The sequence below is a fragment of the Carassius gibelio genome, chromosome B19, assembly GCF_023724105.1.
Source record: "Carassius gibelio isolate Cgi1373 ecotype wild population from Czech Republic chromosome B19, carGib1.2-hapl.c, whole genome shotgun sequence".
NCBI lineage: Eukaryota > Metazoa > Chordata > Actinopteri > Cypriniformes > Cyprinidae > Carassius > Carassius gibelio.
Genome location: NC_068414.1, coordinates 30,257,257 through 30,271,144, shown reverse-complemented (window position 1 = coordinate 30,271,144; position 13,888 = coordinate 30,257,257). Strand labels below are relative to the sequence as shown.

Below are 13,888 nucleotides of genomic sequence, written 5' to 3'. Positions count from 1 at the left end.
TAAGTACATAGTATGTACCTGAGGAACAGGACTGTAAAATAAAGTGCTACCGTATTTTTAACTCATGCTGTTTTGAATTGTCATCATTTATAAGTCCAGAGTATTTCCTGTGCTTAAAAATCAGGTGTAAATCTCCATTAGAGCCGTTCCTTAGACTTCAGCAGCTCAGTCTTCAGCACAAGCTAATGAAACACTTCGTCTTCGGTCTACTTTTGTCTCAGGCAGCTCATTAAGGATTTCTTCTTTTGTTCAGGAAGGCAGGAGCTGCTCATTAGAGATTTCCTTCTGTCAACACCTTTGTCCTGTCTCACTGACCTGCTTATTGTTTTTTAACACAGTGAACTGTTCTTTTTATGTATTTATTTTCTGTTCTTCAGGGTCTTCCAGGTACCCCGGGCACTCCTGGAGCTCCGGTAAGTGTGAAACATCTTCATCTCCAACCTCTTCGAGAAGACATTGTTCTTAAACGCAGCATGAGGTCACACTCACCAATATTCATACTAGTTTGGCCTGGAGTTATCTGAAAAGGGATGAACCGATATTGAAATGCAAACACTGATAAATCAGTAATTATTTTCATGTTATGGCAGATTATACAAATTACATATTAATTAAATAAATAAATAGGTTGTAAGATATGAAGAATTTAAAGGTGATAGATAAATCCATGTATCGTATTTTAGTGTATTTTTTTAATTAACATAATAAAATGAAAAATATAAAGATTATGTCATATAATCTATACTATTAAAAACAAAATGCTAAAAATAAATAGTTTGTAAGATAATGGAGAGATGCTGTATTTTACTTGAAAAATAAGAACAGAGTTCTGAGGACTAGATTTGAAGAATGTCCCATGGCAGTGTGTTGTATTATACAATATTTTGTGAGATAAATTTCATTAGACTAAAATTAAAACTAAGAGTTTATTCAGTAAGACTGAATATTGCCTTTATTAAACTTGAACGCTGTACCCAATAAAAAGTGTTGTATTATAACTCCTTTTAGAAAATGCATTTACAGGTTGCCAGATCTGAAACCCACTGAATCAGTCCAGCTTCCTGTGTCAATATCTATTAAGAGAAAGCGTGGTTGAATTGCACCATCATCTGGTGTGTCATAAACAGGTCAAACGCTGCTCAGATGTGACTCTGGTCCTGTCAGAGGACTCCAGCATGGCTAATCACATTAGCACAGACCCGCTGTATCGTAGCAACGGCTGCAGTTGATGCTGAATGATGCTAAAGCTGTTTGTGTGTTGTAGGGCAGTAAAGGAGATCGAGGAGAGATTGGACTGCCAGGACTGAGGGGACTGCAGGGGACTCCGGGACCAATGGTCAGTACTGAGACACATGACCTTTACCATTTAACAACACAACATAAACCAACAATACACTCAATATTTGACAGATTTACACATCAGTGTCACACAAACTGTAGTATTTCAGTATCCTAAATGCTAATCTTTTTATATGCGTGTAGGGTCCAATGGGCCCCATGGGACCACGAGGAGTGGTGGGAGAAAGAGTAAGATATCTTAAAAAACAATAATGATGTAATGCAATGCAAAGTTGATAAAAGCTTCTTTTTTTTTATTCTGCATAATGTGCCGCTCAATAATTAATGAGTAAGTTTTGATCAAATAGATACAGCCTTGATGAGCATAAGAAACTTCTTTAATTTGTAGGGTCTCCCTGGTTTCCCTGGACCTGCTGGACCCCCTGTGAGTATTTTGTCAGATTGTCAAATTGTTTGTATTCCATTGATATTGTGTTGTTTTACTGCTTCTTGTCTTTTTTTGTATTGTATTTACTTGCAAAGTAAATAATGCTTTTGTAATTCCTTTTTAAGACATATTAATTCATTTTAAAGATTTGACTTTCACGTTTTCTTTCTTCTAGGGACCAGAGACTGTTGGGCCTCCGGTACAGAAAAAAAACTTTTCTTACTTTAATTTGTCTCACTCTCAACTTTTAATTTGACATTTTCACTTTTGAACACCGTTTTCCACTCATGCAGGGACCCCCAGGGAAGCCTGGTACTCCAGGAGACGAGGGAAACATTGGACCAGAGGTCAGAATTCATTTCAAAATGGCCCACAATGCACTAAGACACATATAAATGTATCTTTAGACAACTAAGCACAGAGAGTTAAGGCTGCTCTGTGCCTGCTCAGAAGACATAATGCTAAAAGTCAGGCTAAAGTATGCCTGCTCTGACCCATTTCAGGCCCTATTATTAAAGAATAAAGTCATCATTGGTGTGTAAATGCATTCATGCCACCTCTGAGCTGCATTAAACAGTCTGTGTAATGCCACTTCCGAAGTACTTCTTTATCCCATTTGCAGTTTGAATTTGGAATTAGATATACGTCTTCATTCTTAATCTTGTTATTGTAGCTACTGTATGTTGATTGTTTCTGGTACCTAAATTAAAGTGTTCTTTATTGTATTGTATTTTCCAGGGTCCTCCTGGACCAAGAGGAGGAATTGGGCTCCCAGGACCACCAGGCCCACCAGGACCTCCAGGACCAGCAGTAAGACCGAATTCTACAATGGACTTCTACCAATTATAGCATTTTACATATTTCAAATGTTTTCTTACTAACTTCCAAGACACAACAATTCAGTTTAGTCTAAATATATACATATTTAGCGTTCATTTACATATATGCATAGTATATGTATACATAAATGGGTGTGTGTGTGTGTGTGTGTGTATATATATATATATATATATATATATATATATATATATATATATATAATGTATATGTGTGTGTGTGTGTGTTATGTTGTCTCTTATACATTCAAGTTCACTTTTTGTTTTAGATATTCTAAGATGTTTTGAGGCTTATTGTCCCTTCTGTTAACCCTTACTTAACTGGATCAGGTGACTTCTGTTGGCTTTCGGAGGGTTTAAAACTAATGCGGTGCTTTTGCACAGATCTGTTCTGACCGCTGTAATGTTTGAGGCCTTGCTTGAGTGTGTGTCTCTGAATCTAAACTACGCTGCTGTCATTCTGCTGTCCGTAGGGACCACAAGGTGCTGGGAACCCTGAGGGAAGTGGGGAGACTGTGAGTGCTTGTTAGATTTTAATAATATCCATGTTTCACATGGACACACAGAACCTGCATCTCAGACCCAGATCTTAAAACGCAAAAAGATAGAGTATGTGACATGTGGAACTTGGAAAATGTCAACGTGCTCTATATCTGCTCTACAACTTTTAGGGCTGAAAATAATCGAATTCTCGATTTTAACTGATTCTCATTTGAATTAATTGATATTGATTCTTAAATCCAAAAAAATCTATCTATACTGTTATACTTATTTAATATAATAAATAATGATTTGGCATTCTTTAATGTGGCGTGACAGATCACTGTAGCGCTTTACTTCAAGTGACACGTGAACAGATCATCTTCCTCTTTACCGCCACTTATAGCACCAAAAGAACATGAATAAAAAGAACATATATAAACAGTATAACTTACCAAAATGGATAATGTCTCATGTAATCACTCAATCAGAGTTCAAGCTGCAGAAACAGTGAAACAGCTTGTAAACAGTGTCACATGATACATTTACCTCAGAAAAACAGTTCAGCACACATAAACTTGATAGTTCGAAAAATGAAGTGTAGAAAAGAGCATTTTGCTAAATATGTATACTTTATTACATATATTTTTACTTAACCTGTCTATATTTAATGATTAAAAATATAAACATTTAAAAAAAAAAAAAAAATAACTTGACTGTTTAAATGTTTGTTTACAATTAAGTTATATAGTAGTGTATTAAAATAGCATTAGTTGAGTTTTTTTTTTTCATGAAAAGCAAAATTGATAATTACTGTACCTGATTGCTAGTATCCAAATGAATCAATATTGAATCAAATTGATCTGAGATTGAAATTTCATTGAATCGTGAAATATATCTCAATAACCAGCCCTTATAATTAGTCACTGGCTCATCAAAAGAGTTGGCAGTTGGTTGCAGTGTCTGTTGTGCTCCCTCATCTGAAACCTTCAGTGCTCAGTTTGCATGTCTCTGGTGAGCTCCAGGCTGGTTGTGTGTTATTCTTCACTTCCTGTCTGATGCTACAGTTGATGATGAATAGACCTGATGTGTGTGTGTGTGTCTTATTTCGCTAGCAGTGCCAGACTACATGTCCAGCTGGACCGCAGGGACTGCCTGGTCTGCCGGGGATGAAGGTGAGTCCCCGACCCTAAGGATTCAACTTTGAGTTAAATGTAAGAAATTGAAGTATTGATTTAAATAAAAAATAAAAAAATGAAAACAAACTTTAACAATCTCTTTAAAGATTCCATTTACTTGTTGTTGCAGAAAGACTAAATATGATTTCTGGTGCAGCTATACATCATTTTGCTCACTGAAAAAAGTTTTTTTTTGGCCAAACACCAGGTACTTTTCTAATGAGTGAACGTATTAGTTAATTGAATCTCTCTTCCAGGGACATCGAGGTCTTCCCGGTCTGGACGGTGTGCCAGGTACCCAAGGTGAAAAGGTAAGTTTGCTTTTAAAAACTTCTTAAGAACGATAAAAATCAAGAAACCGTGATAAACAAGCTCTCCTTAGCTTTAAATAGATAAACTCCATGAGCATTTTCTTCTTCATTAACAGGGTGAGCGAGGGGCTGCCGGAGAGCAAGGTCCTTCCGGACGTCCAGGAGATGATGTATGACAATGTGTTTATTTGTTTTTGCATAACAGTTTCCAATATTTTCTGTGACCGAGAAGATCAGTGTCAATTTAAATAATTCTATTGGCATGATCGTGTTTGCATAAAATACTGTCTAAGCACTATACACAAAACAAGTATTGAAGAGAAAATAAATATAAAAGAACAAATTTCCTTGCAGGGTCAGCGAGGGCCAATCGGATTCACTGGACCTCATGGTGATAAAGGAGATCGGGTAAGACTTAAAACATCTTCATCTGAAGCAGACGAGGGAAGAGTGAGAGGAATGCTTACAGAGCAATATCCTCCAGTCTGATCAGTGCATGTAATAATGATTACATTAGTTTAAAACTCTATGAATAATGCCTGCAGTGATTGTAAAAGTGCTCTGTGAGCAGATATGCAGATCAAAAGCAGATGTATGCAGAACAAAAAGCAAGTGTGGGTATATTATAAGAGCTAGCCTGTGTGTTTTACTGTACGTCTGCAGGGTCCTCCTGGATTCAACGGGATCCCAGGACCTACCGGACCACCAGGATCACCAGTACGTGAGCTGTAGTTCACTGATTGATTTTTTCTAGTCTGGCATCAAAATACAGAGGTTTTAAGTATTTTATTTATCGGATGTCTTAACAGGGTGTTGAAGGCATTAGAGGGCGACAGGGGCATCCTGGGCCTAAAGGAGACGATGTGAGTTATTGCTGTCCATATGATCTACCCTACTCAAAAACAAAACAAAAAAAATCTGTAAAATCAATTAAAGTGCCTTGTTTCTGTCGAATATTTTGTTTTAGGGTGCGATTGGTGCACCGGGAGAGAAAGGAGCTTCTGGAGCCAAGGGTGACACTGTGAGTGACTGATTCATTAGATTTATGCTTCATATTCACCATCACTGCAATAATTCTGAAATGGTGCTGGAAGAGTTATCTGAAATGTCAGCTTTAATGATGATGAAGATTGTTAATTCGTAGGGTGAGCCTGGAAAGCATGGATCTGATGGAGCACCAGGAACTCCAGGAGAGAAGGTGAGTTATGATGATCATTTTCATGATAATGCATAAAATCCAGAATGTATCAATGCAGTGCATATCTAGTTTTTATGATACTGATTTTTTTCATCTTTGATTCTTAAAATGCATATTGTTTTTGAGACAAAATGATTCCCAAATCTGGTTTGTTCAATGATAAAAACTGAAGAGGAATTTGAGATTTTGCGGTCTGCTTGACAGGGAGAGCCAGGTCTATCAGGAGCCATTGGTGTCAGAGGAATTGTGGGAATTCCAGTGAGTTAATCAGCATGTGCATATGTTTTATGTTATTCTGCTGTGCTTTTCCTGAAATGATTCTCAAAGCTGCTGCTGCTACTCTGAATGCTGTTACAGTAAATGAGGGTTTTGCCTGCTATACAGTAAACACCGAATTTACCTGAGGGTGTGTGTATACTGACCCCAACAAACTTTAAACAAGGCGATTTCCACTCGCTTCTAATCTGCAACTCACCTTGGCTAAACAAAGCTGCATCTCAAATTTAGGGTTTGCCAGGAAAACCGGGACTCGTGGGGCCGGCAGGCCAGAAGGTACGACTTAATTTGCATGAAAATGAAATATGCTGAATATCATTTAAATTTCAAAACTGTGATGCACGACAAGCAATGGCTTTCTCTTTTACAGGGTGAAACTGGCATTGTAGGACCAACTGGTCCTGTTGGGCTTCCTGGTAGAGATGTAAGTATTATTACATTAGCTTTTTGTCTGTGTATACATTTAAGACATTGTTATATTTTGTTATGTGTTTGTTTTATATTTAGGGAGCACTTGGACCACCAGGAGAAGATGGAACTCCAGGAGCCAAAGGAGCCACTGTAATAAAAGCATAATTTGAACATATAAACAAATATATATTTTTTTCTTTTTTACTCCTTGAAATTTTTATCTTTTATTTTTTTGCATTGGTTACAATTGGTTAGATTGCAATCAATAGTAATTTTTTAATAAATTTAATTAATCAACAAACTTCCTTCCTCAGGGTGAACAAGGAAAACAGGGTCCGGCCGGACCGGTGGGCCCACAAGGTATCCAGGTGGGTTGGACTGTTGGTCTGATTATGGATTACTAGTGCAAATATCTAAACATCCTTAAGTAAAGATACATTTACTTAAGATGTAAACTCAACATATTAAGTCTTGTTTTCTGAGAAATTAAACACTATTAAATGAGTTGATGCATGCTTAAAATGTGGATAGGGAATCTTGTTTTCCCTTTCAGTTGCTTTTTTGCTTTAGCCATTTGGCAGAGATTTGTTCTTGTTTTAATCATCAACTCCTTTAATGTTTATCAGTTTCTCAGAAAACAAGACTTTATTTTGTCATTTTGTCTATATGGGGAAATATAGAGGTAGTACATGGCTTTCGTGCAGTGTGATCAGAATAAATTTTAAATAATAGTTAATATATATATATATATATATATATATATATATATATATATATATATATATATATATATATATATATATATATATATATATATATATATATATATATATATATATATTCTCTTTGGTCTTAAAAGTATTTTTCTTTCATAAAACCGCAGAAACTCTGTTACATACTGTAGTCTCTGTTGGACGATATTATCTTAAAAGCATGCAGTCATTCAACCTTTGCGTACTATTTTCAGCATCAAATTTTTTGTGATGAACTAATACTAACTCTGCGTAATTATTATGCAAAACATGTTTGTGTAATATTATATCTAACTTATTCAAGGAATTTAGAAAAAAATGGGTTGCTATTCACATCATTTTCTCTATTTATCATAATTAGAGTACATGAATGAGTACCAATATAAGGCAATTATTTAGTGAAGTGCTGTACAATTATAGATTATTATTGTAATTCTTTATCTTGACTACTTCCGCAGGGAGATAAAGGTGACCAAGGGCTCATGGGCCCTCGTGGAATCAAGGGTCACACAGGTCATAAGGGAGACCAGGTGTGCTCATTGTTCATTTTAATTAGCATAACACAGAAATGTATTATAACCTGTTGTGTGTGAATGATTATGTACAATATTTTTCTCATTTTAGGGCCCGATGGGTCTCGTTGGTCCTAAAGGAAGTGAGGTAAATTAGAAAGTACTCATTGAGTGTTTAGATTCCTGCACATGAGTACTGTGTAATTTTATTTGATCTGTTTCTCTCATCGCTCTACAGGGAGATCCAGGTGTTGCAGGAGAACCAGGCGTGAAGGGTGATCAGGTTCGCAACATTTATAGCAGCACACCTGTCACACCCTCTAATTATGATATTCCAGTATGTGTACAGTAGTGTGATGGTTTTTAATAATGGTTCACAGGGGCCTCCGGGAGTTCCTGGCATCAAGGGCGAGGTAAGCGTGCTATCATTCATAAACACTCATATCAGTCGAGGTTCAGATTGTAGCAGACCAACAAGAAATAGCAGACCATCTAATAAAAATAGCAGACCATCTTGTAAATGTATAACTAAAACCTATTATTTATTTATTTATAATTTATTCATTTCTTTTTGTTAATGAATCTAACCATTGTTTTTACAGTTAATCTATCAATTATTATTTGATTAGTCTGGTGAACCCTTAAATACATGAAAATTAAAACAAATAAATCAGAAAGGTATCCGTCTATAATCATTTATCATTTTATTCGAACATTTTCTCCTAAAATACATACTTTACAAATTGAACCCCCCACCCTAACCACAAAAATGACTATACATATAGGTACAATAAATCAGTAATAGATTAAAAATGTTTTACTTTTTCATATATATATCCTTGTTTGATCTAAGCGTGGGGAGAAAGGTCAGAGAGGAGCTACAGGAGCTGATGGTCGTCCAGGACAGCCAGGTCATGAGGGTCTGACCGGACCACAGGGAGCCAGAGGTCTGGAAGGGGAACGAGGACTATCAGGACCCCCTGGTCCCAGAGGTCTTCCTGTGAGTGCATGCTTTGTGACATTTTTCATCACTGACTGGAAATGCTTGCTCTTCAGTTGTTGCTGATGCTGTACTCCATTTACTTTCATAGGCGCCTAAGATTAGTGACCAGAAGATCCGTGAGATTTGCTCAGCTGTTGTTGAAGGCATGACATCTCTATTAGTTAATAATCACTTTAAAACACCAACATCAACTTGATTTTTCTTTAGCAATGGCAGCTAAAGTATAGCATTGTTTTATATCAAACAGAACATTTGGATGCCTACAAGAAGGAAGTAGCAAAGAAGCCTCTTGCCATTGGAGCCCCTGGAACTCCAGGACCCATGGGACCACCGGGACCAGCGGGACCAGCAGGTCCCGCTGGAGAAGCCGGACCCAGAGGAATCATGGGCCCCAAGGGGCCTCAAGGATACTACGGTCTTCCTGGAAAACCAGGAGCCAAAGGTACCAGAAGTTTGAATCTCACTCCCTCTGATATTTCTGTTAGATAAAGCTGAGCTCTCGGGGAGTCATTGATTGCAAACATGATTTGTTTTTGTTTTTTACTGCCTATGAATTCTAAAGATTAAACACTCATAACTATGAAATATTGAGTTGAGCTTCAGCTAAAGTCTCAGTCTAGATGGTCTGATAGGTGACGTAGTCCAGACTGGAGAGTTGCATCATGTTTTTTAATGTCTTGTCCATTAGTATTGCAAGTTTAATTAGCATATTTTTTCACTAGGTTAGAATTAGTTTAATTATATATGAAGTCACAATTTGTCAAATCTATGGTTTATTTTCTCATTAGTCAGTTAATTATAGAATTAACTTACCATTAAATATTAATGGTAAATTCTGCAATTAGTCTTTCAAAATTTGAATAATAATAATAATAATAACCTAAATCCCAGCATAAAAAGTTAAATATAAAAAAATAAGTAAACCAAAATTGTGTGTGTGTGTGTTTGTGTGTGTGTGTGTGTGTGTGTGTGAGAGAGAGAGAGAGAGAGAGAGACTAATACATAAGACTAAAACTATTTTTTTTTTAAATTACAAAAACAACAGAATGGCTACAATTTTTACAAAAAAATTTAAACCGAAAAAGTAAAAGTCGCCCAATGAAACAGTGCTTCCTTAACACTTACTAGTCATCCTCTTTGGCTATCCACATCATGCTGATGGTGTATGCAATACTTCCTTAATATCACATGCACAACTGAATACCCCTTGCAAGAATCAGCCGTTTTTATAATATTTCATAAGTGGATTTTGCCTCAGGCAGAATTTACAGGCTAAAACTGCGAGCGCATGATGATTTCCATCAGCCGCTGGTAACTGAAGTGAAGCAGCCTTCAGAATGTCTAGCACTGCAGTTCTTTTGTCCTCACAAGCACAGGCTGTTCTACAGTGAGTGCAGTCGGTGCTAATTGCCAGCGAGCCGAGGAGTACGCTAATGAGACAGAGATTGAGAAGCAATAACAGGATCATTAGAAAAGCCCACGACAGCATCTCAATCTACCTCAGTTATTTCTGCAGAACATCTGAGGATGAGAGCATGTTTATTGAAGATTATAAATGCAGAAACATTGTAGCATTCAACACTCATGCGAAGCATGGTTTTTGACTGTGTAAATGTCAGCAGTCGCACAGTGGTTTCCTGGGTCCCTTATAAGAGCTGTAAATATAAGAATTTTTCCATCAATCCCGGTCAGCTGCAGGCCAGAGACTGAGGTGGGATTGTAGCACTTTTGTGTTCAGTACTGCAGTGTGTATTTGTGCTAGCATTGCCCCAAGAAACCATTGCCAATTTCTTATGGCCCAAAAAATACACCTCTTTTCTAAGCAAATATTAAAATGCTCCAGATTCATGTCAGAGCTAATAAAAGTACACTATTACCAGAAAGAGAAGATAAAGAATGTTGGCCTAGTAAACCTATAGAAGTGATGTATGTCTGCTGAATCCACTAATCACTGGTTTAAAGGGGACCTATTATGCCCTTTTTCCCAATATGTAAAATAAGTCTCTGATGTCCCCAGAATGTGCATGCAAAATTTTAACTCAAAATACTTTACAGATCATTTTTTATAGCTTGTTAAAATTGTCACTTTTAGGGTATGAGCCAAAACGCATAAATTTTGTGTCTTCCTCTTTAAATGCAAATGAGCTGGTGCTCCGGGAAGGAGGGCGGAGCTTCAAGAGCTCAAACACCCGGCAATACCGGTGCTAGACTTTATGTATAAACACTCAACTATTAGTACAAGCCTGTTATCTTCACAGAAAATACACTCGGTTTAAAAGCCAGTCATCTGATTTTACTGTGCATTAAAAATGCACTTCGCGAATTATGCAGATGGGCGCATGGCACAATAAAAAATAACTCATGGTGCAATCGCATAGTATTACAAACTTTATATATATACATACACATATATATATAACCCGGGCCATATGTTAACATAATAGAAGTACCATAATATTATGTAAAACTGAGGTCTGTGCCATTACTTTTTGTTTTGAATATATAATGCATCTTTTTATGTCTTTATTTATTTATTTGTTTGTTTCTTGTAAAACACCTCAATTTGTTGTTTATGAAATGCGCTATATAAATAAATCTGAGCCATAATGTTAGATTGGGTTTTGTCTATGGAGAGTCATGATGTGATTGACTTCTTTGTCCGGTCATTTTTCGGTTTCTGTATTTGTGTAGGTGATGCAGGACAAAAAGGTGATAAGGGAGATAACGGAATAGGAATTCCAGGAATTCCCGGAGAACCCGGACCACAAGGTATGAAACGCTAAACCTCAACTTTCTGCTAATCCTAATTTAACATCATTTCAAAAGACAAATGAGTCATTGAGACTTCTTATATCAACATTTTTAAAACCCTAACAGGACCAGCTGGCAAGCCAGGCATCGGTAAGGACGGTCAGGACGGGGCCAGAGGAGACGCTGGTGTGCCAGGAACCCCAGGAACCCCTGGAGCCAGAGGATCTCCGGGCACCCCTGGTCTTTGTGATCCTTCAAACTGCTTTAGGCCTCAGCCTCTTTACCTGGTTGGCGGGAAGAAGTCCATCAACATCAAGGGTCCATGAACACAAACCTAGAAACCTTCATCACAGTCATCATCAGGTAGTCCATCTCTGACAAACTTGAAGAGACTTCAGATGGCGAGCGGAGGGTGAGAGAAACAAACGTGACAGGTGTATAGAGACATACGGATGCAGCTCCTGATGGTGGATCCAGTTCACATGCTTTATTGTAAAGTAGAAGAAAATGTGTTCTTTTAAAAGGTTTACAGTAAATTGCAGATAAATAAATGAATTGGAAATTGTCATTTCAGCTCTTGGGTCACAAACTGGTTACACAAGCCACTACACAAACCACTACATTGCAATTATGCAAGTGTTTTTTGTTTTTGTTTTGTTTTGTTTTAGTTTTTTTTTCATAAAATGTGATTGTAAAGACCAATTTTAGACATGGTGCCAGATGTTAAGCTACACTAACACAACGACAGTGTGATCCAACAACAGCTTGAAATAAAAGATTTTCACCACCATGCAATCAGCGTGCAACGGTTTGTTCATACTGAAAAGCTTGAATAAGAGGTTTCTGTCGATATACCTATAGATAAGATCCCCATATTATTATAGGAAATGTTTTCTCAAACAAGAACTGCTCTTTGTTGATGTTTTTTAAGAGGCCTGATTATGTGTTACGTTCCAGATTTCATGCGATCTGGATTACATAATCAGATTCCAATGATAAAGTACTTGTAATTAGATCACATTTTTAGAAACAATCAGAAAGAAGAAACACGTTATTAATTCATTTATTATTTCGGTTCACTTAACTTGATTTTGGAAAACAAATCTTACCACCTATCACCAGTGTTTTTTTAAGCATGTCTTATGTCTTAGGAAGCCTTATTGGTTGAGTTATGTCAGTTAATTACATGCAGGTAAACAAAGTCATTCTGTTTTTACTATTCAAGTGTTTTATTTGAATTGTTTTTAAATTAGTGGTTGAACTAGTTGGTCGTCGACTACATCTTTTAAGGTTTTAAATGAATTACCGACTGAAGGAAAAAGGACCTATTCCAGAATGACACTTTTATTGGCACATAATGGTTTAAGGTTCAATACAGGCTCTGTGTACAGCATCTATGACAATTCAATCATTTCCACTCACATAGGGTTTAAAATCATGTGACTGCACTGTCATTAAATACCTAGGTTTTCCATCCAGTTTGTCAATAAGTGATTTTAGCAATCTTATTGCAAGTCAATTGTAAGTTCATTACTATGATACTTATAAAGATCATTCAAGGAAATCATCCTGAATTTTGAAGCATTTGACGAAAAAGAAACTCACTTAAAAATCCTAGCAATATAGTATTAAACTGTTTAAGAAGACATGAAAATTGCATTTTTTTTCCCAATGAAACATTTGCTAAACTCAAAATCTACATGGACTATCTCAACAAAAAAAGTCATTTTTAAACTTTTTTCTCTCACAATAAGAACCCAATTCTAGTAAATGGACCTGATCCAGTCTTTATTAACACACACACACACACACACACACTCTCCCACACATACATCAGCCTAATTAAGAGTAACTGTAGCACCAGAGAATCAGTGTAAACAAGTGGATTATAGCATGCATAAATTATACTATTTTACATCACCTGCACCTGTAGTTAATTAGAATAAATTAATGCAAATTGATATGGAAAAACAAATACAGTCATTACCGGCCTGAAGAAGCCAATCTAACGGGATGCTATGAAGTCAAAAAGCAGCTATATTTGAATAAAATGGAGGACAACATGATAGCAAAGCTCATAGCAAGTATTTCTTATAGGCCTGCATCAGAAAAGCACCATTCATTTACATAAATTTGCATCAGTAATAAGCTCAGCTTTTCAAAATACATCTCTTGAAGGCAGGGCATAGATGGACAAAATAATAATAGTTATTATAAAGTGTTTATATATAATCATTTTTAAGAGCTTTATCATGTTCATTGAATTAGATGGTACACATCAAGTCTATACAGTATCATATCTGGTTTTGCATTAAAATATAATTAATAAACACATTAAAATCATTTTTGGCCACTAAAGGTGCTGTATGATATTTCAGCCATTTTGCTAAATGTTTTAAAAACCTCACTCTGCAAAGACAGAACATGCAAAATTATGGGAAAAGTAACTTTATG

General features: G+C 36.4%; 1 protein-coding gene across 7 annotated transcripts in view; it reads left to right on the top strand.

Moving 5' to 3' along the window:
* LOC127979176 (collagen alpha-1(IX) chain-like) overlaps positions 1–12,229 on the top strand; it is a 41,647-nt gene extending 29,418 nt beyond the window's left edge. For 4 of the 7 annotated variants that reach the window (XM_052584431.1, XM_052584432.1, XM_052584428.1 and 1 more), the window contains 27 exons: positions 378–413; positions 1,265–1,336; positions 1,483–1,527; positions 1,688–1,723; positions 1,902–1,925; positions 2,020–2,073; positions 2,465–2,536; positions 3,036–3,077; positions 4,158–4,217; positions 4,478–4,531; positions 4,648–4,701; positions 4,886–4,939; positions 5,195–5,248; positions 5,341–5,394; positions 5,499–5,552; positions 5,676–5,729; positions 5,934–5,987; positions 6,237–6,281; positions 6,376–6,429; positions 6,513–6,566; positions 6,731–6,784; positions 7,627–7,698; positions 7,793–7,828; positions 7,919–7,963; positions 8,061–8,093; positions 8,534–8,680; positions 8,772–8,909. In XM_052584431.1, the coding sequence (XP_052440391.1) occupies positions 378–413; positions 1,265–1,336; positions 1,483–1,527; positions 1,688–1,723; positions 1,902–1,925; positions 2,020–2,073; positions 2,465–2,536; positions 3,036–3,077; positions 4,158–4,217; positions 4,478–4,531; positions 4,648–4,701; positions 4,886–4,939; positions 5,195–5,248; positions 5,341–5,394; positions 5,499–5,552; positions 5,676–5,729; positions 5,934–5,987; positions 6,237–6,281; positions 6,376–6,429; positions 6,513–6,566; positions 6,731–6,784; positions 7,627–7,698; positions 7,793–7,828; positions 7,919–7,963; positions 8,061–8,093; positions 8,534–8,680; positions 8,772–8,879 (1,521 nt within the window). In that variant the 3' untranslated portion in view covers positions 8,880–8,909. Of the gene's footprint in view, positions 1–377; positions 414–1,264; positions 1,337–1,482; positions 1,528–1,687; positions 1,724–1,901; positions 1,926–2,019; positions 2,074–2,464; positions 2,537–3,035; positions 3,078–4,157; positions 4,218–4,477; positions 4,532–4,647; positions 4,702–4,885; positions 4,940–5,194; positions 5,249–5,340; positions 5,395–5,498; positions 5,553–5,675; positions 5,730–5,933; positions 5,988–6,236; positions 6,282–6,375; positions 6,430–6,512; positions 6,567–6,730; positions 6,785–7,626; positions 7,699–7,792; positions 7,829–7,918; positions 7,964–8,060; positions 8,094–8,533; positions 8,681–8,771; positions 8,910–8,930; positions 9,126–11,374; positions 11,453–11,560 lie in introns of those variants that run through there. The other 3 variants (XM_052584435.1, XM_052584430.1, XM_052584434.1) reach the window with 3 other exon arrangements.
* Positions 12,230–13,888: the final 1,659 nt, after the last annotated feature.